This window comes from Cotesia typhae, unplaced genomic scaffold (genome assembly GCF_013202065.1).
Source record: "Cotesia typhae breed Kobodo isofemale line unplaced genomic scaffold, CoteBio_Ctyphae scaffold_58, whole genome shotgun sequence".
NCBI lineage: Eukaryota > Metazoa > Arthropoda > Insecta > Hymenoptera > Braconidae > Cotesia > Cotesia typhae.
Window position 1 is genome coordinate 865,118 of NW_027423778.1, and position 24,889 is coordinate 890,006.

At 35.5% G+C, this 24,889-nt stretch overlaps 2 protein-coding genes across 2 annotated transcripts in view; both read right to left on the bottom strand.

Annotated features, from left to right (window-relative positions):
* The window catches only part of LOC141537118 (dystrophin), a 264,817-nt gene that overhangs the window by 162,509 nt on the left and 77,419 nt on the right, over nucleotides 1-24,889 (bottom strand). The window contains exons 3-5 of the mRNA XM_074257959.1: nucleotides 768-926; nucleotides 567-703; nucleotides 190-480 (exon numbers count right to left, since the gene is read on the bottom strand). Coding sequence (XP_074114060.1) covers nucleotides 190-480; nucleotides 567-703; nucleotides 768-926 — 587 coding nt within the window. The remainder of the gene's footprint in view (nucleotides 1-189; nucleotides 481-566; nucleotides 704-767; nucleotides 927-24,889) is intronic.
* On the bottom strand, nucleotides 20,951-23,831 carry LOC141537119 (uncharacterized). Its single transcript, XM_074257960.1, has one exon. It carries the CDS (start codon nucleotides 21,385-21,387, stop codon nucleotides 20,965-20,967), a length of 423 nt encoding a protein of 140 aa, XP_074114061.1. The 5' UTR covers nucleotides 21,388-23,831; the 3' UTR covers nucleotides 20,951-20,964.

The window sequence follows — 24,889 nt, forward strand, 5'->3', positions numbered from 1 at the left end:
AAGCCTGCGTTTACTAAAGTATGATAATATACAAACTGTTACATTCCTCAGTCTAAAAACGGAATTAAAACTGGTAAGTTTCTTATTTTCATGATTCAATCCCGAGTCATACAAATAAACACAATCTGATAATTTTGTTGAAAATCAATGCATCCTTATAAATGACTATTGGATTTGTAATCAACTTACATCGGTATTTCTCTTCCAAGTTTCCATGACATAGTAAGACTAACCCAACTTTAAATGATAAAACTCGAATATGACCCGTGCGCTGACTATCGTACACATTGAGGAGCCAATTAACAGCTAAATCTATACATAATGGTACAGAGACTTGGGCTTTACTATTAGATGCAATGTATGAGTATAGTGACGTCAGGATGGTAATCATTTCTGGTAAATCAATCAATTTATCGTTTTGCGCTCTCAGTCCATGCGAGTCAAAATTACTCACGGCTGAGGACATACTTAAACTGTCAACTATAAAAAATTGAAAAGTTAATTCAAAGAAAAATGCTATTAAATTGAAGCTATATCTGAACATTTTTTTATTTGCGGTAACTTACGGCATAGTTGCTTTTGTACTGTTCGTAATTTCATGGCAGTTCTGTATGCTGAAAAATGAATGACATTCAATTCGGCTAACGATGCCATCAACTGAATCATGATAGGATGATCCCAATGGGTTGTTTCCGTTTGATGACTGAAATATGACTGTATAAATCTCAAATAAAACAGAAAATTTAGAGTTATTCAAGTATCTATACTTTATATAATAAGGCACTTTGGATGGTGTAAGAGCTCGTTCCCATGGCTGATGGACACTCTCTGTTATAAGATCTTGATTGTTGGGCATATCTTTCTCTTTATCCAGATTGACAGGTGTCTTATATTGATCATCAATAGTCATCTTCAAGGCTTTCCATCTATAACAAATTCACACAGTACTTGAAGATATTAAATAAATTGTTCTAGGTGTTAGATATTTCTTTCTCAGGTACAAAGATTATAGATCTTGATCGTTTCTAATACACTAGTCACAAAAATTAAGGGATATAAAAAAAATTCCAAATTTTTTGGTGATTTTCAGCGAGCTGTAACTCCGAGGAAAATGATCGCACAGAAAAAAAAAAAAAAGCAAATTGTAGCTCCAAGTATCTAGTTTTTAGATATGACCATGAAAATTTTTTGTCATCGTCAGGTCTGGAGAAATCCTAAGAAAACTACTGAAAAAAAATTTTTCGAAATTTTTTTTCGTCTTAAAAAAGGTCTACGGCCTTCAAAAAAATTTTTTCGATTGTTTCGTTTAAAAGCTCTTTTAGTAAATTTAAGACCCTTTAATTTGACGAAATCAAAAAGCCTGTACGATAATTTGCCGCGGAGTTATCGTCAATCAAAGCAAAAAAGTTTTTTTTGACTTTGGAAATCAATAACTCTGGAAGTAATGACCGTATAGGAAATCGAAGGAGGGTTTTGAAAACTACACAATATTCTCTATAAGAAAACGTAAACCGCTTTTGAAGAAAAAATTTTTTTTGAATTGAAAACTCGGACTGAAAAAAAGACAAAAATTCGCATAATTAAGGATATTTGGATAACTTGGTATAACTTTGGATAAAATGGATGAACGAAGGATATCGTTGGTAATTTTTAACTTCAAAGTGTCCCCTAAAATCCCTAAGAAATTCAAAGCGCTGCGATTTTTTGTTCATAGTGCCCAGAAGCTTCAAATTCTGTGTTTTCGCAAAAATCACCATTATGAGCAATTTTGTGATTTTTATTCATTTTTCCATTGAAAAAATTTTTTTCAAAATTCTTTATTTTTCGATCAAAGAGATTGATTTTTCAAGAAATTTGAAAAAAAAAAAAAAAAAAATTTTCAATTTTCGAAAATTTTTTTCGAAATTTTTTTTATCAAAAATTTTTTTTTAATTTTTTTTTTTTAAAAAAAAATTAACTCAATTTTTTCTGTCCGCTACAACTGCCTTAGTTTTAAATCTCATTTTAAAAATTGAATAAAAACAAATTGATATACCCCCCGCGGAGTTCGGCTTTTCCTCACACAAAACTTGAATTTTACGTTTTCTTTTTAGCCTAAATTCCATACGTGAATTTTATGTAAGCTTTTCTTTGATAAGCACCTTTTGATATGCCTCGTCGACATTTAGCTGCCACAGATGTGGCTCGCATTGTTACCCTCCTTCAAGAGGGCTACAGTCAGGTGGAAGTAACAGCTTCTATGGGAGTGAGCCAGTCCGTTATCAGTCGGGCCTATGCCCGATTTAACGCGACTCAAAGTTACGATCGTCGTCCGGGTCAAGGTAGACTACGAATCACTACCGAGCGTGATGATCGAGCTATCATTCGAGAAGCTCGACGAAACCCTACTGCGCATGCCCACACGATCGCTCATCAATTTCGCAATCGTCGACAACGTCCTCCCCAACAACACATATCGGCATCGACGGTTCGAAATCGCTTTCGAGAGCAAGGACTACGCGCAAATCGCGTGCCTATGCTCACTCCACGACATCGCCGAGCCCGATTGGCCTATGCTCATGATCATCACCATTGGGGTCCTAGACAGTGGACCAGTGTATTATGGACTGACGAATCTCGATTTTGTCTTCATGGCAGCGATAGACGATCTCTCGTTTGGCGCCGTCGTGGAGAACGAGATCGGGATGGATTTACGAGACCAGTTACATACAGCATGTCCCAAACATGCTCAATTGGGTTCAAATCAGCTTTCAATGGTGGATCAGTCATGGTGTGGGCAGGCGTGTCCTTCAATACCAGAACCCCGTTGGTCATCGTTCGTGGGACGTTGACTGCCGATAGGTACGTCGACGAAATTCTGGAGCCACACGTCCTGCCTATGCGCACACGCATGGGGGCAAGACGGTTCATTTTGATGCAGGATAATGCTCGTCCTCACACTGCAGTTCGTACGCGAACTTTTCTCCGCGCCAACAACGTAACAACGCTTAATCATCCAGCGATGAGTCCTGATTTGAACCCAATTGAGCATGTTTAGGACATGCTGTAACTGGTCTCGTAAAACCATCCCGATCTCGTTCTCCACGACGGCGCCAAACGAGAGATCGTCTATCGCTGCCATGAAGACAAAATCGAGATTCGTCAGTCCATAATACACTAGTCCACTGTCTACGACCCCAATGGTGATGATCATGAGCATAGGCCAATCGGGCTCGGCGATGTCGTGGAGTGAGCATAGGCACGCGATTTGCGCGTCTAGCGCGTAGTCCTTGCTCTCGAAAGCGATTTCGAACCGTCGATGCCGATATGTGTTGTTGGGGAGGACGTTGTCGACGATTGCGAAATTGATGAGCGATCGTGTGGGCATGCGCAGTAGGATTTCGACGAGCTTCTCGAATGATAGCTCGATCATCACGCTCGGTAGTGATTCGTAGTCTACCTTGACCCGGACGACGATCGTAACTTTGAGTCGCGTTAAATCGGGCATAGGCCCGACTGATAACGGACTGGCTCACTCCCATAGAAGCTGCTACTTCCACCTGACTGTAGCCCTCTTGAAGGAGGGTAACAATGCGAGCCACATTTGTGGCAGCTAGATGTCGACGAGGCATATCAAAAGGTCCTTATCAAAGAAAAGCTTACATAAAATTCACGTATGGAATTTAGGCTAAAAAGAAAACGTAAAATTCAAGTTTTGTGTGAGGAAAAGCCGAACTCCGCGGGGGGTATATCAATTTGTTTTTATTGAATTTTTAAAATGAGATTTAAAACTAAGGCAGTTGTAGCGGACAGAAAAAATTGAGTTAATTTTTTTTGACAATAGTGAAGCATTCTGAAGACGATAAAAAATTAAAAAAAAATTTTTGATAAAAAAATTTCGAAAAAAATTTTCGAAAAAATTGAAATTTTTTTTTTTTTTTCAAATTTCTTGAAAAATCAATCTCTTTGATCGAAAAATAAAGAATTTTGAAAAAAATTTTTTTCAATGGAAAAATGAATAAAAATCACAAAATTGCTCATAATGGTGATTTTTGCGAAAACACAGAATTTGAAGCTTCTGGGCACTATGAACAAAAAATCGCAGCGCTTTGAATTTCTTAGGGATTTTAGGGGACACTTTGAAGTTAAAAATTACCAACGATATCCTTCGTTCATCCATTTTATCCAAAGTTATACCAAGTTATCCAAATATCCTTAATTATGCGAATTTTTGTCTTTTTTCAGTCCGAGTTTTCAATTCAAAAAAATTTTTTCTTCAAAAGCGGTTTACGTTTTCTTATAGAGAATATTGTGTAGTTTTCAAAACCCTCCTTCGATTTTCTATACGGTCATTATTTCCAGAGTTATTGATTTCCAAAGTCAAAAAAACTTTTTGCTTTGATTGACGATAACTCCGCGGCAAATTATCGTACAGGCTTTTTGATTACGTCAAATTAAAGGGTATTAAATTTACTAAAAGAGCTTTTAAACGAAACAATCGAAAAAATTTTTTTGAAGCCCGCAGACCTTTTTTAAGACGAAAAAAAATTTCGAAAAATTTTTTTTCAGTAGTTTTCTTAGGATTTCTCCAGACCTGACGATGACAAAAAATTTTCATGGTTATATCTAAAAACTAGACACTTGGAGCTACAATTTGCTTTTTTTTTTTTCTGTGCGATCATTTTCCTCGGAGTTACAGCTCGCTGAAAATCACCAAAAAATTTGGAATTTTTTTTATATCCCTTAATTTTTGTGACTAGTGTAATACAAAGAGTGACGAAATACAATTAATCTTCTCTTTGTTTTTGTTATTTTTATTTAACTTTTTTTGAAAACTTTGAATGAATTAGATGATTAAAAAATAAAAAAAAAATCAGGAAAGAAGGTCACAAAAAATTTTTGGTAAGAGGAAAAAAAATTCGAAAAAATCTATTAAAAAAATTTTTTGTTGTTTAATATCAGTTTCAAAATGATCAATTATTTAATTTTTCAATCATTCGTATTTTAAAATATGAATGATTAGTGATTTATTTAACAATTTGAAATGAAATTAATTTATTTCACAATTTAACTCGAAAATTCCATACCGCCTCAACTTAAAACCTCTATATCTCAAAAAATATCATTCTTAACGATTTAGTGTCAAGGACCTTTTTTGTGGAAATTTCGATTTCCTACAAGTTTGTCACTCACATTCTTCCTGTAGCTAGTGTTGCTTACGAGAAAATTACAAAACAACGCGAACTCTATGACAAAATTAGCTTTATTTGCCCGTACTACCCCGCAAGTGTAAGTTATAACTGTCACAACGAAGACTTTTATAGAGCGTTCAATTCTAAGAAATACCTGTCCAAGTCCTCGATAATCCCATTAAATGCCGCTGAGTTATAAAATTGTAAAGAAAAAAAATCAAGTTTTACCTGTATTTTAAACGGGAAATCATTACAAGCCTTGGTCGAATACTTCATAATTATATTAAGGGCCCAAACTTTCAGGGAATTTTGTTGTTGGTACTTCCAATAAATTTTTACTATGGGAACGAAAAAAAAGAATAGCCCCAAAAAAAGCACCCTCATATATGGGAAATTCCATGCAAAATCGACTACTTTTGAACTCGACCCCTCTAGATTTAGCTGAAACATATTCATTCATTTCTACCCTTTGAAAAACATTTTTAAGAATTTTTTAAAATTTTTTTGTCCAACCTAAAGAAAGTTATGAATTAAAAAAAAAAATGGCATTTTTATTGTCAAATAGCCATAATTTTTTAAGAAATGGACTTTTGGGTATTTTTTTTTAATTTTTGTTTTTGGATAAACTTTTCGAAAAAATACACGAAAAAAATTTAACATGATCAATTATATAAAATAATCCGTTTTTTTGAGTAAAATCGTCATTTTTTCGAAGTCCGCCATTTTTTTTTTATTTTATTTTTTATTTATTTAATTTATATGCCAAGGCAATAAGCCTAATGGCAAATACAGAAATGTAACAGTTTTATTTAATCATGTATGTATTATAATGTATATTTAAAACATTAGAAAAATAATTTCATGTTAAATGAACAGAAAGAGAAATATCGTATTACATAAAAGGTACATAATCTAAACAATATTATACAAGGTTAATATAAATTTATGCAAAAATTTATACAGATAAATAATAGTATATGTAATATTCAAATGGTAAGAGGTTTGCAAACATAATAATAGATTGTCAAGAGCTTGCTTCTTTATTCATAAAAAATTCATATGCTTTATTTTTAAAAATTTGAAGTGGCGATGAATTTATAATTCCTGTTGGTAATTCCTGCCACAGACGAATAGCTGATACCAATAACGAGTGCTCATAAACGATGGTAGAGAATTTTGGCATTTTGAACATATTCTTGTTTTTTGCCACAAGTCTGCTTGATCTCTTGATATCAAGATCTTCATCTGTGAATAAGAGTCGCTAGAACTTAGGTTCACTAGTTTCGAAGATTTTATACGTCAGACAAGCCAGAAGGTACTCCCTTCTCGATTTAACACTAAGCCATTTTAGAGTGTGTCTATAAGGTGTAATATGTTCATCTCTTTTAATATCAAAAATAAATCTTATAGAGTTGTTTACTATCCGTTGTAGCTTCTTATCAAGTCGTTTTGATAGGCCTAAATAAACTACAGAACAATAATCTATAATTGGTAGAAGCGTGGTTGTGACTAGTAATTTACGGCAAGGCATGAAAAGTATGTTTTTTCTATATTTTAAGCTATTTATTGTAACATAAGCTTTACGTGTCAGTTGTGAAATGTGGACATCCCACGAGAGGTCGTTTGAGATATGCAACCCGAGATGTTTAGCTGCGTTTACATAAGGGATGATATTTCCATCAATTTTAATTTCTGGGACCTGGCAGGCTTCAAGTAACTTAAGCTTCCGGTTGCTACCTAGAATCATCACCTTAGTCTTTAAATTTATCTCTAGGCCATTTTCCTTCGCCCAGTCTGCAATAGCTTGAGCATCAGCATTTAAACGCGCAGCAACCTCGTTTAAGTTGAAAAGTTTAAAATGGAGATAGGCCCACATGTCATCAGCAAAAAGACCATGTTTGCAATATCTTAAGCGCTTTACAATTCCATTTATTGCGATCAAAAAGAGTATCGGACCTAGAATGGATCCTTGTGGAATACCAGAGGAAGTAAATAATGCTTGTGATGGAACATTTGACAGGTCAATGACTTTCTGAGATCTACCTGAGAGGTAAGACTGGAACCAAAGGATAGTTTCAATAGAAAAACCAAGTTCAAACATCGTGATTAAGAGCATTTTTGGATTCAAATAATCAAATGCTTTGGTGGTCAAATAAAATCAAAAATGTAAAGTCATCATTGTCGATCGCATGCCGAATCTCATCAGTTAATCTCAGTAGAGCAGCTTGTGTACTTTGATTTTTCCGAAACCCGGATTGATAATCATCCAGCAGGTTATTTATTTCCAGGTACATAACTATTTGATTCGAAATAATACGCTCAAACACCTTTGCTGCATGCAAAAGATTCGCTATCGGCGGCGTGTCAGATAATGATTTTGGTGATGTAACTTTATTAAGTGGAATGATGAAAACAGACTTTCATGCTTCTGGAAAGATGCCAGTCTCCAATGAGCGATTGAAAACAGCAGTCATGAACAATGAGATCTGTGCAAGATGATCTCTCAGCCATTTCAAGTCCAATCCATCTGGGCTTTTACCAGCAGATTTAGAAATTGTAAGATGCGGACTTTTCGTAACATCGACAATGTCAATTTTAGACCCGTGAAACTCGCAGTCTACCTTTTTAATATAATGTAAGGGTAAATCCTGCACGAACTCTCTGCTGTAAGATGGATGCTTAATCAGAGTAGTAGCATAGAAATTGTTTAGTTCATCGGCACTAAAATGATCCAATGGTGATGACTGCTTTGGTTTTATGAGACCTAGTTGTTTAAGTTTTTTCCAAATTGAGGAACCATATGATTCTTCAGCTAGAATATTGGTAAAGTACTTGTCACGCTCAGCGTTTAACTTAACTTTTAACTCACTTCTTAGTTTTTTGTAGTAATTTAGAAGACTCTGGTCACCGCTTCTACGCGCTCGTTTGTAGATAGCATCTCGGTGTTTTAGTTCATTCTTTAATTCTTTGGTTAACCAAGGGTTTCTTGGACGACTAGTCTTTCTCTCCGAGAAAGATGCATAAATATCTAGATTATTTGATACTACAGTTAAAAAGTAAGAAGTCAGTTCATTTGGATCCAAGCTATCAACATCAATATTATTTACATTTAACTCAGTATTTAGAGATTGTGAAAGAGCCAAGTTATCGCAGTTTCTAAAATCACGGTATTTATTTACTTTATTACACTTTTTTGGGTGTTCAAGCTTGTACTCTACAGAAATATAATCATGACCTCCAATGAAGGGTGCTGAGGATTTAGAGTAATTTCTGATTTTTTCTTCATTATCAACTATAATAACATCCAGCCACGAATCAACTCCATTAGTATGATAAGTTGGACCATACGGTACACAATATAAAGCAAACTCAGTTATGAAAGACTGTAAATGATAAGCTAGACGATCAGTTTTAAGAAGATTACAATTTAAGTCTCCAGTGATGATTATGTTATTATAGTGTGGATATAGCTTCCCAAACTCAGTAAAAAAAACTATCCAAGAGATAACCTTGAGGTCTTCTGTAGATACCTGATAATAGAATATGAGACCCTGTATCCATTGACACATCAATTAATATGAATTCCGGTTGATTTAGGTGATTTGCAACCGAAGTGTGCAGAACTCTTGATTTTAATGACTTGTGAATAAAGCAAGCAGGCCACCACCTCTTATGTAGCGTCCAGATTCATCAATAAGTCCTCTGTCTCTACGAATAATAGCATAGTTTTCAAGCGCAATAGAGACATCTGGATTTAGCCAAGTTTCCATAATAGTGATGATATGTGGCTTCATTTCAGCAACTAAGCTATCTAACTGGGCCGTATGAGCGAGGTAGCTATTAATATTGAGAGTTAGTATATTTAATGCTTGACAATTTGAAATATGTTTGCACGATGATTGTTAACTTAATTTGTTTAGATCACTCACAGAATTTATTTCAATTTTGGCTGAATCATCATTTTCTTTCAAATACACTACGCTTTTGCACACCCAAGCATATTTATATTTAAGTTCCTTTGCTTTTGCTTTTGCAATTTTTAAAAGTTTGTATATCTCCGGATGCAAAAATTCATTTCGATAAATTTGTCCATCAGTAACATTTGGAATCGTATAAAATATTTCTTTAATTAACAATTTTTTCACACGACGTTTCACATCGATAATATGATCACGAACTTGACAGGATTTTAAGTTCAGAACGAATGAGTGTCTCAATCCATGTGATGTAGGGGGATTTCTATTTTTTAATTTCTTTACACTGAGAATATCATTTTCTATGTTAGATATGTTCAGTTTATTGAATACATGGTGTACAATTTCCGCTGCTGATAAGTTTGACGTTATTTGTTCTGCTTCCCCAGACAATAGCAGCTGAAACGATGACGCGTTTCATGACACAGACGAAATATTATTCATTGATCCAATGGAGTCAAGAGTCGAATTTATTAAATCAATAGCGGTGGAATTTTCATTACAAGCTTGAGCTATTTTGTTTACTTTTTCATCGGTCGACTTTTGTTTCCCTCTTATTTTTGCTAATGAATTATTAATAGTGCTTAGATCTGTTGATAGACTTTGTATATCAACACTATTTTTATTTAAAGTTGTCATTATATTTTTTATGTCTTAAGTGTGTTGACTAAGATCTTGAAAAACTTTACGAATCTCGAAGCTGTTTTTGAATGACATATCAAATAATAAGTTCATTTTCTGATCGAGAGTAAAATTTGTCCAATCAGGCTTATCATTTAAAGAACTTGACTCTTGAGAAGAGCTGATAGTTTCATTAATTTTTCCAGAATCACTTGAAGAGGTAGTTTTACTTGTAGTGGTCGATGACTTTTGATCCATTGCTGATGATGTGAAGACAGAATCTTCTAACACAGTTGAAATAGGTGGATTTTTAGGCGATGAATCAATTGATTTAAAGCTGAAAAGTGATGACCGTTGACTTGTAGATCTAACTAAACTAGTGCGTCTAGATAAATTTGCTGTCACATCAAGTGGAGATAATGGAGCTTTAAATGATATCACACAACAATTTGTTGGTGGCTTGAATTTCAATGCTTCCTTTAGACAACTAGGGTTATAAGAAGATTTACAAGTCAGACAAGTTTTGTTTACTTTTGCTACCCTCTTACATCTAACACAGAGCATAACAGGAGACACTAGGTAATGACGGATAGTTGGCGAAGAAGTGTATGTTTCGATTTGTTTTGACAGTTCACTGATGTAAACAAAATACGATAGTCAGGTTCCAGTATAATCAGAGAACGTCAATAAATAAGACACTGGCGCTATAACACCGGACAAATTAAAATCACTTTACGCTGAATTGCACAGTAACCTCAAAATTTCTTTGCCAATAATATGAAAATTTATTTCTCAGCTTCTGTTTCAGAAAAATCGAAGTTTTTTTGCAACCTGTGAAGGTTGCAGTAAAGAGTATGCAACAAAATCTGAAACAGAAATGCCCGTGGGCATACAAATGCAGAAAAATGCTTCAAATATAGAGCGAAAATTAGACGTGATTATAACTACTTACGTGATCGTATTTAATTCGTATTGATCGTATTTAATAATGAACAAGATTCCGTTGTAAAAGTCTATAAAAGTTTTTTTATTCGGTTATAATGATTTTTCAAAGTTATCAAAAATTGAAATATCCGGCTAATGTAATAAAAATTTTTTTTTCCCAAATCTTTAATTTTGGTTGTTTTTATATCCATATATTGCATTTGGTAGCTTGGCTAAAAATTTTTTAACATTAATTGTTTAAAAATTTTTTATGAACAAATAGACAAATTGAATATCTTTGAAAAATTTTTTTTGTCATTTTATTGTCTTAGTGAAATAATGATTTTTTAAAAAAAATTTTTAATTGTTTATAATTGTTATTTCCATTTATCCACCATTTAAATTATTTATTCAGAAATCTTTTTTTTTTAAATCATCATTTTCAATTCTCAATTACATTTTGGAAAAAAAATTTTTTTGTGTTTGAATTTTCATTGTTTATTTTATAAACAGTTTGTTATAAGCGAATTTCCATTTTCATTATATTTTTATTCCGTAGCTTTAAAAAATTACAAACAGCCCTGTGCATAAAAGTTGTAAAAAAAATTCTTCTTTATTTTTTATTGAATTTTGAAATACTTTACTCCATCAAAGTTGAAGCGGTCAACTATTTCATCAACTTATAAATTGTTATAACTTTTTGATCCGGCTTAAGATTTACATACAGTTAAATATTTTTTATGATTCTTTAAATACAATATGAAATTGATTTTATCATTATTTTTCATGCAATATTATGCCAAATGACAAAATCTTTTATTCGTCTATCATGAAATGTAATTTTCAGTTATTCGTTCATGTAATACAAAAATTCTCGAAAATTTTGAAAGATATTTAAAGAATCATGAAAGTATTCATAAGTCTGAACGGAGACATCACCATTGTGCAATAACATGGTACGCACTGACGAAACTAGTATTGAAAGTCTTTGATAGATGACGCACGGCAGTAAAATTGTTGTTTTTCTAGATACTTGACTCCAAAGTGTTAAGTTTCAACAAGAGTAGAATTTTCGTACTCTATTACAGAGCGTTTCTGTTTTGGAATAAAGTTGTACAAACGAATAAAACAAATTTACTATCGAATACGCATTACTGCCATTTACATTTTTTTAAACGATAAAATGAAATCAGAAATGATAAATTTTATCTATGCTACAAGTTTGTCTACATCTTAACATGGCCATATCATCCCCGATCAGGCAATATCAAATCTGATAGGGCCAATTTCTATGTCAGACCTGACATGAACGGTCCTTATCAGGCTATATCACGTCTGATCAGAATATTTATTAACGGAAAGTGCTCCAGTAAATGTGTTACAAAGATATTGGCCTCATGTGTATAGAATCTTAATTTTGAGACTACGAAACAATATATATGTACTTTTAACTTCCCGCTAAAAATCTCAGATTTTCAAAAATCGGGAAGTTATTGTTTTTACCCCGTTTTGCAAAAATCGAGTTTTCATCAGATCTCGACGATTAAAGGTCACAGGAAGCTTCCCTGTTTACCCCCGCGATGGTGTCACTGTGTGTGTGTGTGTGTGTGTGTGTGTGTGTGTGTGTGTGTGTGTGTGTGTGTATGTGTGTCTCTCTCTTAAAACATGCAGATACTGGTTGTTACATCCAGGGAGGTGGAGTGGCCTGTCTTGTCCACGAGTCCTTAAAAGTCAAGATTTTATATATTTCAACTTCTGACTATTTAAACCAACCAGAATATTTAATTACCGATGTCACTTTATCCTCTGGATCTCACCTCTTATTATCCTGCATTTACAGAAGACCGAAAGGGCTATTTCTTAACGAATTCTTTGACATTTTTTCAAGATTTGCTCCAAATTTCAACAATATCATAGCTGGTGATTTAAATTGTAACTTGTTAGAAGATAGTTACACTGCAAGGCACCTGAAAGACTTTATTCTTGAATCATCACTGTTCTGCGTACCTTACGGAGCTACTTTTCATAAAAATAATTATGATTCTTGGTTGGATGTCATCCTGCTTGACAGTGATAGTAAATTAGTTTCGTTTGCTAAATCCGATTCTCCGTTCATTGATGGCCATGACTATTTATTTTGTAAATATAAATTAAATTGTTCAAAACCAGCACCAAAGAAAGTTACCTTTAGAAATCTAAAGAATTGTGATCATCAAGCTCTTTCAAGAACTTTGATGAACACTTTAAGAATTGATAATGCTATACTAGAGAATTCGGATCCAAATGAGTTGCTGACTATCTTCAAATCTGGTGTTCTATCTTCTCTGGATTTGTTTGCACCAGAAATTACTAAGAAGATATTCCGTCATAGTAATCCTTGGTTTACAAAAGAATTAAAAGTGAAGTGCAAAGAACGCGATGAAATTTATAAGAAAGCTAGGAGAACTCGGGACCTAAATTTGCTTGCTCTTTTTAGAATTAAGAGAAAAAACTTAAAAGCTGAGTTAAATCATGCTCGTGAAGAATACTTAAAAACTATTCTTTCAAATCTTTCATATGGTTCATCTATTTGGAGTGTTATGTCCGAAAAATATAATCTTAGAATTTGGTAGCTGGACTATCGGAGGTTCGGATAACAGATGAATTTCCCTAACGAAAGGATCGTTAGGTTTTTAATTTATGGGTTCGCGAAGGTGAAAACCCCGGAGAGGGCCCCTTGGAATAGACAATCGACCTCGAAAATAGTGATAATATCCTCCACTTACTATTACGAATTGAATGATGATTCGTCCTTCGATTGGACTTTATACCTTTGACTTCCGCTACTTGGCTTCTCCTTTCCTCCTTCTGACTGGAGATTGAAGATCGAAAGTTGAAGGATGAATAGCTCCTTAATTTATAAATGATGGGACACTTCGATTCGGGTTTTTAGTTATATATTCTGATTAACTGGCCCTATGGGCAAACACGTCTTAATTTACACTTATCACTTATTAACTAATAACAATATAACGTTGTATTGAAAGTATATGAGTTCGTAACCGGAGTAACGACTCCGGCAAACAAAAGTTCGCCGATTATAAATTCACAGAAGAAGAAAATAATTTGAGAGGGGACCTGGTCACTGGGACTGCGGGAATCTCGATTATCGTCAAAACGAATCGTGGCTCGAAGAATCACTATCACAGAACTCAGAAATACCGTTAAGGAAATCGAAATGAATAATTAGGGAAAGGATGACTAATTAATTTAATAATTGAAGTCTGCCTATACGTGTCGGGGTATAGGACTCACCCGGGCTTTAAGGCAGAACTGTTACCTTGTAAAATAAGCTAGTGAATTATAGTGTTCGCGGTTTTTATCACCTCGGTCGCGATTTGAAAGAGGGGCTACTAATTAAACAATTGGTTCTTTTGATGAGGTGACAATGCGCGATAATGTGTATTCTTCAGCCACGAGTGAGTTGTCGCGCAGTCCCGTTAGTGGTTCCCTAAATATACAAGCGCTGCACTTTTGGGCGGGAATGGGAGGCCCTGTATTATATACGGTATGCCGGATATAACAGGAGTAAGCTTAAACATCTTGGACTAATTAAGTCTAACCCTTCATCACCGCTAAACTTTTTTGATGCTCTTGAATTGAATGAGTATTACGCAAACATAGTAAGAAAACATCCACCTTGCAATAAAAATTTTGTTGATCTGCTGCCGATGGACTATTCAAGACAAGTCAATTGTTTATTCAAGTGGACCATGATTGACATTGTAGATGTTACTAAGGCATTGCATATTACTCTTTCAAAGTCTAAAGGAAAAAGTCCTGATGGATTGGATTTAAGATGGCTACGGGATCACCTTCCACAAATTTCACTGTTTATTGCTGCATTATTTAATAGATCTCTTGATACTGGAATATTCCCTGACATTTGGAAAATTATTTTTATTATATCTTTGAATAAAACTTCACCACCTAGATCTCCGTCAGATACCCGACCTGTTGCAAATCTATCCCATCTGGCCAAAGTGTTTGAAAGAATCATTGCAAATCAAGTGATAACCTATCTGGAGGATAACGAGTTACTCGATCCTTTGCAATCCGGATTTAGGACACATCACAGCACACAATCAGCTTTACTGAGGCTCACTGATGATATTAGGCAGGCGATGGACAAAAATAAACTTACCATAATAGTCTTATTTGATTTGAGTAAGGCTTTTGACTATGTTGACCCCAAGATCATACTGATTGCGTTATTTGAGCTTGGTTTTTCAATGGAAACAATTATCTGGTTTTTCTCCTACTTATCAAATCGCTCTCAGTCAATACTGAATAATCTTGGGACTCCAATTCAGCTCCTTAGAACTTCATCTGGTGTTCCTCAAGGTTCTGTGCTTGGTCCAATCCTGTTTTTAATTGTCATGAATTCTGTTGTCAGATGGTTAGTGTATTGTAACCATGGTCTGTTTGCTGATGACAAATATATTTATCTACACTTCTTTATGTATCAACTACAAGAGGCAGTCAGACAGGTCAACATTGATGCACAATCAGTTGCGGATTGGGCAAGGAAGCATGGCTTGGAGATAAACTTGTCCAAGACCAGCAATGATCTTGGGTTCAAATAGCAAGCTGAAACAACTGAGTAACTTTGATCTGCCACCTATTATTATAGATGGTGTCATAATTCCATATGTTGATACTACCAAGTGCTTGGGATTACACATCAGTAGGAACCTAAGTTGGAATCATCATGTCAAGCTAGTGGTTTGCAAAGTTAATTCAGCCTTGCATTCTCTCAAGGTTCGGAAGAACATTTTCTCAACTGACATCAGGAAATTGTTAGTATCATCCACCATCTTACCACTTCTTGATTACTGTTCCATCGTATTAGTAGATTCAACATCTGAAAATGACTTGAAACTTCAACGTGCAATAAATTGCTCAATTAGGTTCATTTTTAATCTTAGAAAAGATGAGCATATAACACCTTATCAACGAGAATTGGGATGGCTTACTGTGAAATATCGTAGAATGTACTTCATGAGTTGTTACTTCTTTAAGCTATTTCAAGTTGGTAAACCCAAGTACCTACGAGATGCTTTTGTTGAGGAGACCGAAGTCAGACGTTCAGATAGGTTAGCAGCCAAAAAACACTCTCTTTTCACGTTTCCGCATTTTGCTACGACCTTCATGGAGCGGTCATTCCAAGTGAGTGTAATACGATTGTGGGAAGAACTGCCTGAAGAGATTGTAAACTCATCTAGTCTTGAAGTGTTCAAAAATAAAATTTTTGACCATTTGTTGAATTTGGATTATTAATTTTGTTATTGTAAAGTGATAAGTTCTCTGATAATTACTGTTAGATTCTAAGTGTTAAATTCTCCAACTTTGTTCTTTTATCAGCTGTTATTAATTGAATAATTTATTGAGTATGTTAGTTGAATCAGATAAAATAAATATAAATTTGTATATTAGATCTTTATTATAGTTTATGTACTTATATAATTTTTCTATTATTATTGTATTTGTAATTCATATTGTACTAGCGGCCCGTCCCGGCTTCGCACGGGGGGACTTAAGATTTTTTACATAGTTTTACGTTTTATTTATATTTATTCTCAGTTTTTTTTTTATTTAGGAAGTATTTACCTTTTGAAAACATTTTTCCGGACTTCATTTACTTATTTCATTTATTTAATTAATTGTTTTCTTCTTAAATAGGAACCTACCTACTTTGTTGTTGTTTGTTTTGGTTGAGGTAAAAGTTTGTTTTTAAATTGTTATTTTACATTTATTGAAAAATATTTACATCTTTTCATTTTTTTTTGTTTTTCTTTATTGTTTTAAGGTTTTTTTTGTTAAAGTTTTTTGGTTTTTTTAAGGTTTTTTTTGTTGTTTTAAGGTTTTTTTTGTTAAAGATTTTTGTTTTTTTTTTTGTTAAAGTTCTTTGTTTTATGTGTTTGATCAAATTATCGTAATATTTACATTTTACTTTAAGGCTTCACTGTAAACTATGTTTGCAGTGGTATTTGTAGGTGCTAACAAAACATATTGATTTTTAGGAGATCCTACTCGAGAAAGGGCTACATATAACTGCCCATGAGAAAAGCACTCTTTTCTTAGGTCGACGCCAACAATCGAAAAAGTTTGCCCCTGTGATTTATTTATCGTAAGGGCAAACGATGTCTTCACAGGAAACTGTAACCTTTTAAAGGATATAGGTAAATCCGTCGGAATCATCGGGATTCGCGGTATGTGAGCGAGCTGTCCGGCCGCAGGCCCAGTGATGATTGTTGCTACAATCACATTGTCTCGTAATTCCCTTATCAAAAGTCTTGTGCCATTGCACATATTGGGAGGGCTTAAATTTCTCAAAAGCATGATAGGAGTACCTCCTTTTAATTTTAGTTCGTGGGGTGGCAAGCCGGCAGGGTTGAGGGAATTTAAAAATTCTTGTGGGTAGTGTACTGCATCTTCGATGTTGCACACAGTGTCAATAGATTTGTAACATTTGAAATCACCTGGTACTTTTTCCATAATCATTCTGTTTATATCATTTACGGAATCGTTTCTTGGCGACACTATCGCCCTCGAACAGAGCCAATTGAAATTTCGTTCTGTGAGATTTTCAATGTCGGGATAGATTGTGTCTATAAGAACATCTAGACTGTTAACAGTTTGAGCCAATTCATTGTCCAACGATACTTGGGAGCTATTTGCAACTGGCGATGGTAGTTTTCCATCTCCAAGTTGAAGTATTTTTTGTGAGAAATTTCCATTGTTGTCGTTACTTAAATGTGCTCTCATATTTGTGCGCAAATTTAGAGTTTTAATTGATTGCCACAAAGGTGATGATTTGAGGCACGCTTTAATAACGTCGGCGCGTGTACCTTTAGTTATAACCGGTAGTGTTTGGCGAAAGTCTCCAGCCAACACAAAGGTTACGCCTCCCATCACATTGCCTGAGTTCCTGAGGTCTTTTAATGTGCGGTTCACAGCTTCCACGTGAGCTCTATGGCTCATGGTACACTCATCCCAAATAATCAGTGAAGTGTCCTGTAAGAGCTTCCCAAGTGGACCATTTTTGCGGATTGAGCATACTGATTGTTGTTCTAATGACACAGACAACGGTAATTTAAAGGTCCAGTGAGCAGTCTTCCCACCATTTAATAGAGTTGCAGCAATGCCAGAAGACACGACCGCCAGTGCTTTTCTTCCAGATTGTCGTACTTTGGCTAATATTAAATTGGCAAGAAATGTTTTACCTGTTCCGCCAGGCGCGTCCAAAAAAAATAGTCTACCTTTGTTGTTGATCACACTTTCAATTATAGCATCGAACGCAATTTTTTGATCTGCCACCAACTTGGGTACATTTGAGTTGACATATACTGATAACTCGTTAACATCGTATGTAGAGCTCGGTATGGCATTAACTACATTTTGTAGGGGGCGATTCGGAGAGGGTAACCCAAAGTCTACCAAATTTTTATCGTTCAGTTCTAAAAGTTTATTTTCGATCTGTATCAAGCCTTCATTATAAACATTAAAATCTTGTTGACCTCTTTCTTGGGCTATGTGTCTGATATCTTGACACAAATCGTTTTTAAAAGTGTTCCATAATTTGAGAGGTTCCGAGGGGAAACAAAATAATAGAATCACCACAAACAATTCTCTCAGCTTAAGCGGACATTGGGATATTGAAGCTTCTCTCAAAGTTATTTCCCATTGGTTATCATTTTCCAGCAAACCTCTATCTCGGCAAGCGGCTTGGTAAGTTTCTTTAACAATTCCCTCAACTGTTTTTAAATACTGGAATGATGTTGGGCCACGTACATGATGAAGTAGTATCCTGAGATAAAAACATTCTGACTGTGAAGGATGAATGCTGTACACTCTTCCCAATGCTGCATCTTTTTTTATGCCGGGGTGTCCAACTACGTCTTGGCCACGCTTCCTTTGCGCCTCCACGCTAGAAAATTTATTGTTTGCCCATGTATAGTAATGAGGGACTTCGTGATAGAGTAGTGTTCTAGCAAACCCGTCACTGCTGCACAGGTCAAAAAAGGCAGTGAGTGTCGTTTTAGGTGGATTTTCAACAATATTTTGTATATTTTCCGCTGAGAAGTATACTCGTTGTCCGTTCTCTAAGTGTACCGCTAAGTGTACTACGGTAGGGTGTCTGTCATGTATAGGAAACTCTAACAATCTCCACACTGCTTCAGATGTACTGATGTATCGGCTGTTTAAATATTTTTCAACTTCGTCATGAGCATTTCTGACACTGAAAGTGGCTTGATCCGATCCTTTATTAATGTACTTACATATGTACTTAATTGCTTGTACGGAATGACAATATTCAACGTTTATGTAAGCGTTGAAAGATCGGCACAATATTGGGCAATATGGAACGATTCATCTGTTGTCAATGTTGACTGTTCTTCCTCGCACATTCAAGGTAGCGACCTGCCCTCCGTTGTCGATGTCGCGTCGTCGATAAACGGGATATCCGTCCTCACCGGTCTCGGTTTGAGTTACAAAACGTCGTGGGTATTTTTTTGAATAAATGCCATTTTTCATGCACGGCGAAGTCAAATTTTCTTCCCCACATGGTCCATGTACCATATTTTTTGTGACTATTTCGAACAACTCTGGATCTTCATCTTTATTAGGTAGCTCGGCAACTATTATGCCATCAATTTCATCGGGCTGTATTTTTGTGTCCAGCCAAAATAACATATGACAATGCGGCAATCCTCTTTTTTGCCACTCTACAGTTACCATAAAACATTTAACCGTCCCAAAAATCGCGTCTTTTGTGATTATGTTTATAATTTTTTCATTTTTAAGTGAAACACTCGAGCAATGATGTTATGCCGATCGAAAGATCGCTGACCGGGAAAAAGTTCTTGCTTTATTTCTTCCCATTCCGGATTACACGTAAAAGTTATAAAAAGGTCAGGCCTTCCATAATTGCGTACATATGTCATAGCATCTTGCGTCTTTTCGTGGAGATACCTCGGTGACCCGGTAAATGACGACGGCAAAATGACATGCTGACCTAAATTGGCGGCATTTACACCTGCGTCTTGGTTTAAAGCATCCCTCGAATGAATATAGTTATCCGCTCTTAGCTTTTGTTGGTTTCGGGAAATAAAATTTAACCTCTCTGAAATCATCTTCGCCATCATATCAACACAATACTGATTAAACAAATCTTTGTAATAATGCAGTGTGTTAAAATAGTTCGTCCTAATCATTAAACGATAGGCATAATATTGCATACATGACACTGTCTTATTTCGTAATGCATTCTGCTGAGGAATATTCACATAATATCCGTCGTCTCCTGTTACATATATAAGTGGATATTGTAACGGATCGTAAGCGCGGTGCAATTCCGACACTCGTTTTAGTTGTCCGTCTCTACCATGCAGCACAATATCCCTGGGTCCTTTGTCTTCGTCGACCAACAGAACGGCCACTTCATTTATGGAAGGAGCGTTATATCTGCCTTGGTGTTCTGTCTGAGGTGTGCGATCAGAGTGAATGATTAGTTTTAAACTTTCCGGGTTGTTAAGTTCGATACTATGCTTGAAACATCGTACGTATATATTGTGGCTATTTAATACGGTCTGCAATTCGTTAATCAAATCAATTTTTAGCGTAGGGGCCATGTTTGCTCGCAAAGATAGTTGGTCAGCTTCTGAAATAAAATATATTTGCAGAAATTGAGGGTTTTGTCCTGCTGGTGGTAAGAGGCTACCTATAAGATGGTAGACTTGTCCTTCTACCTTAAAGGTGGGCATAAAATTTCCCTCTCTAATTTCTTTTGCCCCAAACGAAGTCATCTGAAAAAGACTATTGTATCTACGCGCATTGTTCAAAAAATGCGCAGAAAGTGTGTGATTATTAGTCAATAGGCTTTTTATTGGTTCTGGTGGCTCTGTTATATTAGGAAGAATAACTTTTCCAGACGCGCAACACATACCGTTCGCTTCATCATTCCATTTTTTTGCACAACATCGCGGGCAAACCTTATTCATTGCTCCGATTTGGATGCTGTTTTGATGAGCATAATCAATTTGTGGATCGTAACTGAATGCCGATCTATTGCTATGAGCTAAAACTCTATTACGCGTCCTAATTGTTAAAGAATGTTGTCTTTCTCTCTGTGCAATAAGTCGCTGCGAGCGTTCGGCGCTAGATTCCCTGGCACGTGTTTGCGAGTTCCTAACTCTATTTTCTGCAAGACGCTGCGAGCGTTCAGCACTCGATTATCGTTCGTGTAGTTGTGATGATCGGGTATTTTGTGCAATTAGTCGCTGCGAGCGTTCGGCGCTAGATTCCCTGGCACGCGTTTGCGAGTTCCTAACCCTATTTTCTGCAAGGCGCTGCGAACGTTCCGCACTCGATTGTCGTTCGTGTAGTTGTGATGATCGGGTATTTTGTGCTGAAAGACGAAGCGCATGTTCGGCGCTTGATTCCCTTCCACGTGATTGTGACATTCTGTCACTATTTTGAGCAAGGCGGTGCAAGCGTTCGGCGCTAGATTCGCTTGCACGTGATTGCGACGCATACGCTCTCTGATTTGCGAGACGATCAAAATTTTCAGAAACTGATTCTTCATCACGTCGTATTTTTGCTAATCTCGCTTGAGAGCAATTTTTAGATAGTTGAGACCTTTTTTTTCTTGGCATATTGATGAATTTTTTTTTATTAGATAAAAATAAGAATAGAAATTAGGATAGAGAATAAGAATAGAATTTAGGATAAATACTTACTATGGAAAATAAGGGTATAAGTAAGAATATAATTTAGGATATTATAGCAGTAAAGCCTGAATGAACAATTTATAATTAGTTCTGAAAAGAACTTTTTTACTCGAACAAAAAATGCAAGTTAAATAGTCTACAAAATGTTTAAGATCGGTTACGTGACACGTCTGCTGCGTAGGGAGCCGACCGCGCGAATGAGCCGCGCGGCTATCTATCTCACTGATCTGACCTCCCCTTCCCCGCACCGCTGCGTTGCTCGGCTGGCTAGTCACTTCACGCCGCGCGCCGCCCCGGGCCTTTTTTATGTATTTTTGAAATAGCAGGTAAGTACTTACCTAATAGGTATCTTTTGGATGAATTAATAGTCATAAGGTAACCGATTGAACAATTCAAAAGTTATCTAGAGCAAACTTTTATAAGGATTGAACCATTCATTAAAACGATTGTTATGGGTAAACTATAAAAGGTAGACATATGCTCTCGCAGACTTTTTTAAAAAGAATGTTAAGATGAACAATTCATCCATAGAGCATTTTTGTATAACTTTAACTATATGCCCAGCGCACGCCACGGAAGGCCTCAGAAACGACACTTTTCCTCCGTTTTTAAAACATTTTTGGTTACTGCTCCACAACTATAGGACCTAGCGTGATATTATATAGCCTATGTTACTTCTGAATAATGCAGCTTTCTAATGGTGAAAAAATTATTGGAATCGGTCCAGTAGTTTTTGAGTTTATTCATTACAAACATACAAAAATACAAAAATACAAATCTTTCCTCTTTATAATATTAGTATAGATATAGATATAGATTTAAAATTGCCATTTGGCTTGTACCTTGGCATTAATAAACTATCAATCAATCTGTGTGTGTGTGTGTGTGTGTGTGTGTGTGTGTGTGTGTGTGTGTGTGTGTGTGTGTGTGTGTGTGTGTGTGTGTGTGTGTGTGTGTGTGTGTGTGTGTGTGTGTGACCCTTTTATAACTTTTGAACGGTTGAACTGATTTCCTCGCGGTTGATGCTATTCGAAAGGGCCTCACTAGACTCAGATTTCCTAAAAATTTAAACTTATTCGGACAGATAGATTTTGAGAAATTTAGAGAAATCTAAAAAAATAGGAAAAATTTTTTTCAGAAGTGATTTTTTTGGAATAACTTTTAAACGGCTTTACCGATCGATTTTAAAAACTCTCTAGCTCTCAACCTTAAAAACTACGTCGATTGCCGCGAATCCAGTTAAAAACGGTTTATTCGTTCAAGAGATATCGTGAACAAAAGAAAAACCAAAAAAGTGTTATCTTCACATTACTTCGATATGTCTTTTGGATCGTTTTTGGTGGAATAGAATAATTTTCAGAGCTTAAAAAACTTTGTCGATTGCCGCCAAGAACTTAAAAATCAGTTGATTAGTTCGAGAGATATCCTTGACGAAATATTTGGATACAAGGATTTTTTCATCATTACTCCGACATTTTTTGGAATAACTTTCAAAAAGCTTGACCGATCGATTTCAAAAACTAATCAACTCTTAACATAAAAAAATCACGTCGATCGCCATCGGTCTGGTCAAAATTAGTTCATTCATTCGTGAGTTATCGTTGACGAAAGAAAACCAAAAAAAATATTTTTCCAGAATTACTCCGAAATTCTTGGTTCGATCAAATTAAACGTACAGATTCTTCATAGAGCTTACAAAATTGCGCCGAATGCTGCCCACCGCGTATAAATCGATTTATTTATTCAAAAGTTACTGCAGTTTGAAAATTGAAAGATTGTGTTTTATCAAAGTTTTATCAGACTTTCGAGCTCGAAGAGCTCAAAAGCATAGAAAAGTTATCCCTCTAAGCTCAGGGAGCTTAAAATAACACATAAATTTTATTTTTGAGCTCGGAGAGCTTAAAAACATCATTAGTGCAGTTTTAAGCACGATATAAAATTAGCGAGAAGTTGCACGGATGGCCTTCAGGGTCTACCGTTTTTCTAATTTTTTTATAGTTATCACTACAATTTTCTGATTCTTTGATTTTATTTGTAATTTCAAAACGTTAACGAGACAAGAATACTTCAGATGCAAATTCAGTGCAATAAAATTGTGACCCACGGTCTGATGGGAGCGAGTGAGACGGTGAGCGTGAGTGCGTAGACGGCGACAACGAAGGAGCGAGTAAGTCAGCGAAGCGACAGTTGGAATACCTACTCTTCACTCGTCATGTTCGCCTGATACTAAGCCGGCCGGAACCGTCGGAAAGATATTATTTTCTTTTAATTATTTTTGGTTATATTATTTGTTGACAAAGTATTATTATTATTAAGACCGGTTACTCAGTTAATTATCGCTTATTTTTGTATAACATTCATTTTGTTATCCACGGATGGATTATTATTTTTGTTTATTTAGTAATTATCGTTATTTTTGGTATAACACTTATCTTGTTATCCACGGATTTATTATTATTTTTGTCAATTATCGGACTTAATTATTATTTTGTTATTACGTGACAATTATCCTTGTTTTTTTTTATTGTTTAATAAAAGTAGGTTTACTTGTTTCCAAAATTTGTTAGTGCGTAATTTATGGGAAAAAAATTGCCTAATTATTTGTGAAATAATTATTTTGGACGAAAATAATCAATGGCCAAAATAATTATTAGAATGAATTTCAATTGCTAAGTTTGTGATAACTTTAGTATGAAAAATAATTTTGTGAAAACTACTTTATTTAAACGCAAAGAAATTTTATAAGTCCCGAGCCAAATTTAGTATGGGAAGTCGACGAATGGATAGAGAATGAACGAAATGCCGATTAAAATGTAAAATTAATTTGGGATCGAAAATAAAACTTAGAATTTGGCGAACCGAATGGATAGAGAATGAAGGGGAATCCAATTAAATTGATAGTTTGTAAATACAGTATAGATGGCAAAAACGATCATTCCGGTTCGTTGGAAGTGAGTTTTTGAGAAAATGATAAAGCCGGAAAATTAATGGCAATTGGCAACCAGTCTCCTTGTGAAGTTCTCCTATAGAAGACCATTCTTTGGACAACAGAAAAAGGAAACACTCTACCCGGAGTCTGACCAGGACCAAGGTAAGTGATTCAAATTCACGGGAGATTTGGGGAAGTCCCCGGACCGAGGCTTTCAGCGGAGGTACGGCAGGTGAACATAGTCGAGTAGGTGGGGGCGAGACGGAGACCATCCGCTTACCCTCTGGGAGAAAAAGGACCGAGTAGGGCGGTGGGGTTTGTCGGCCAGACACCCCCATTGGCAACCGGGGTAACTAGAGCCGCGAAAGTAGTCCGCGAATTTTTGGACTGCGTGTGTGTGTGGGGGACGGTCACCCTGAATCCGCGAAGCCGCGAAATTTTGCTTGTAAAGATAGCAATAGAGGACTATTGTGTTTTTTTTCTTTTCTTATAAATTGT

Bases quoted from the DNA above. Each gene is read 5' to 3' on its own strand.
- LOC141537119 (XM_074257960.1), bottom strand. From the start codon at position 21,387: ATGCCAAGAAAAAAAAGGTCTCAACTATCTAAAAATTGCTCTCAAGCG.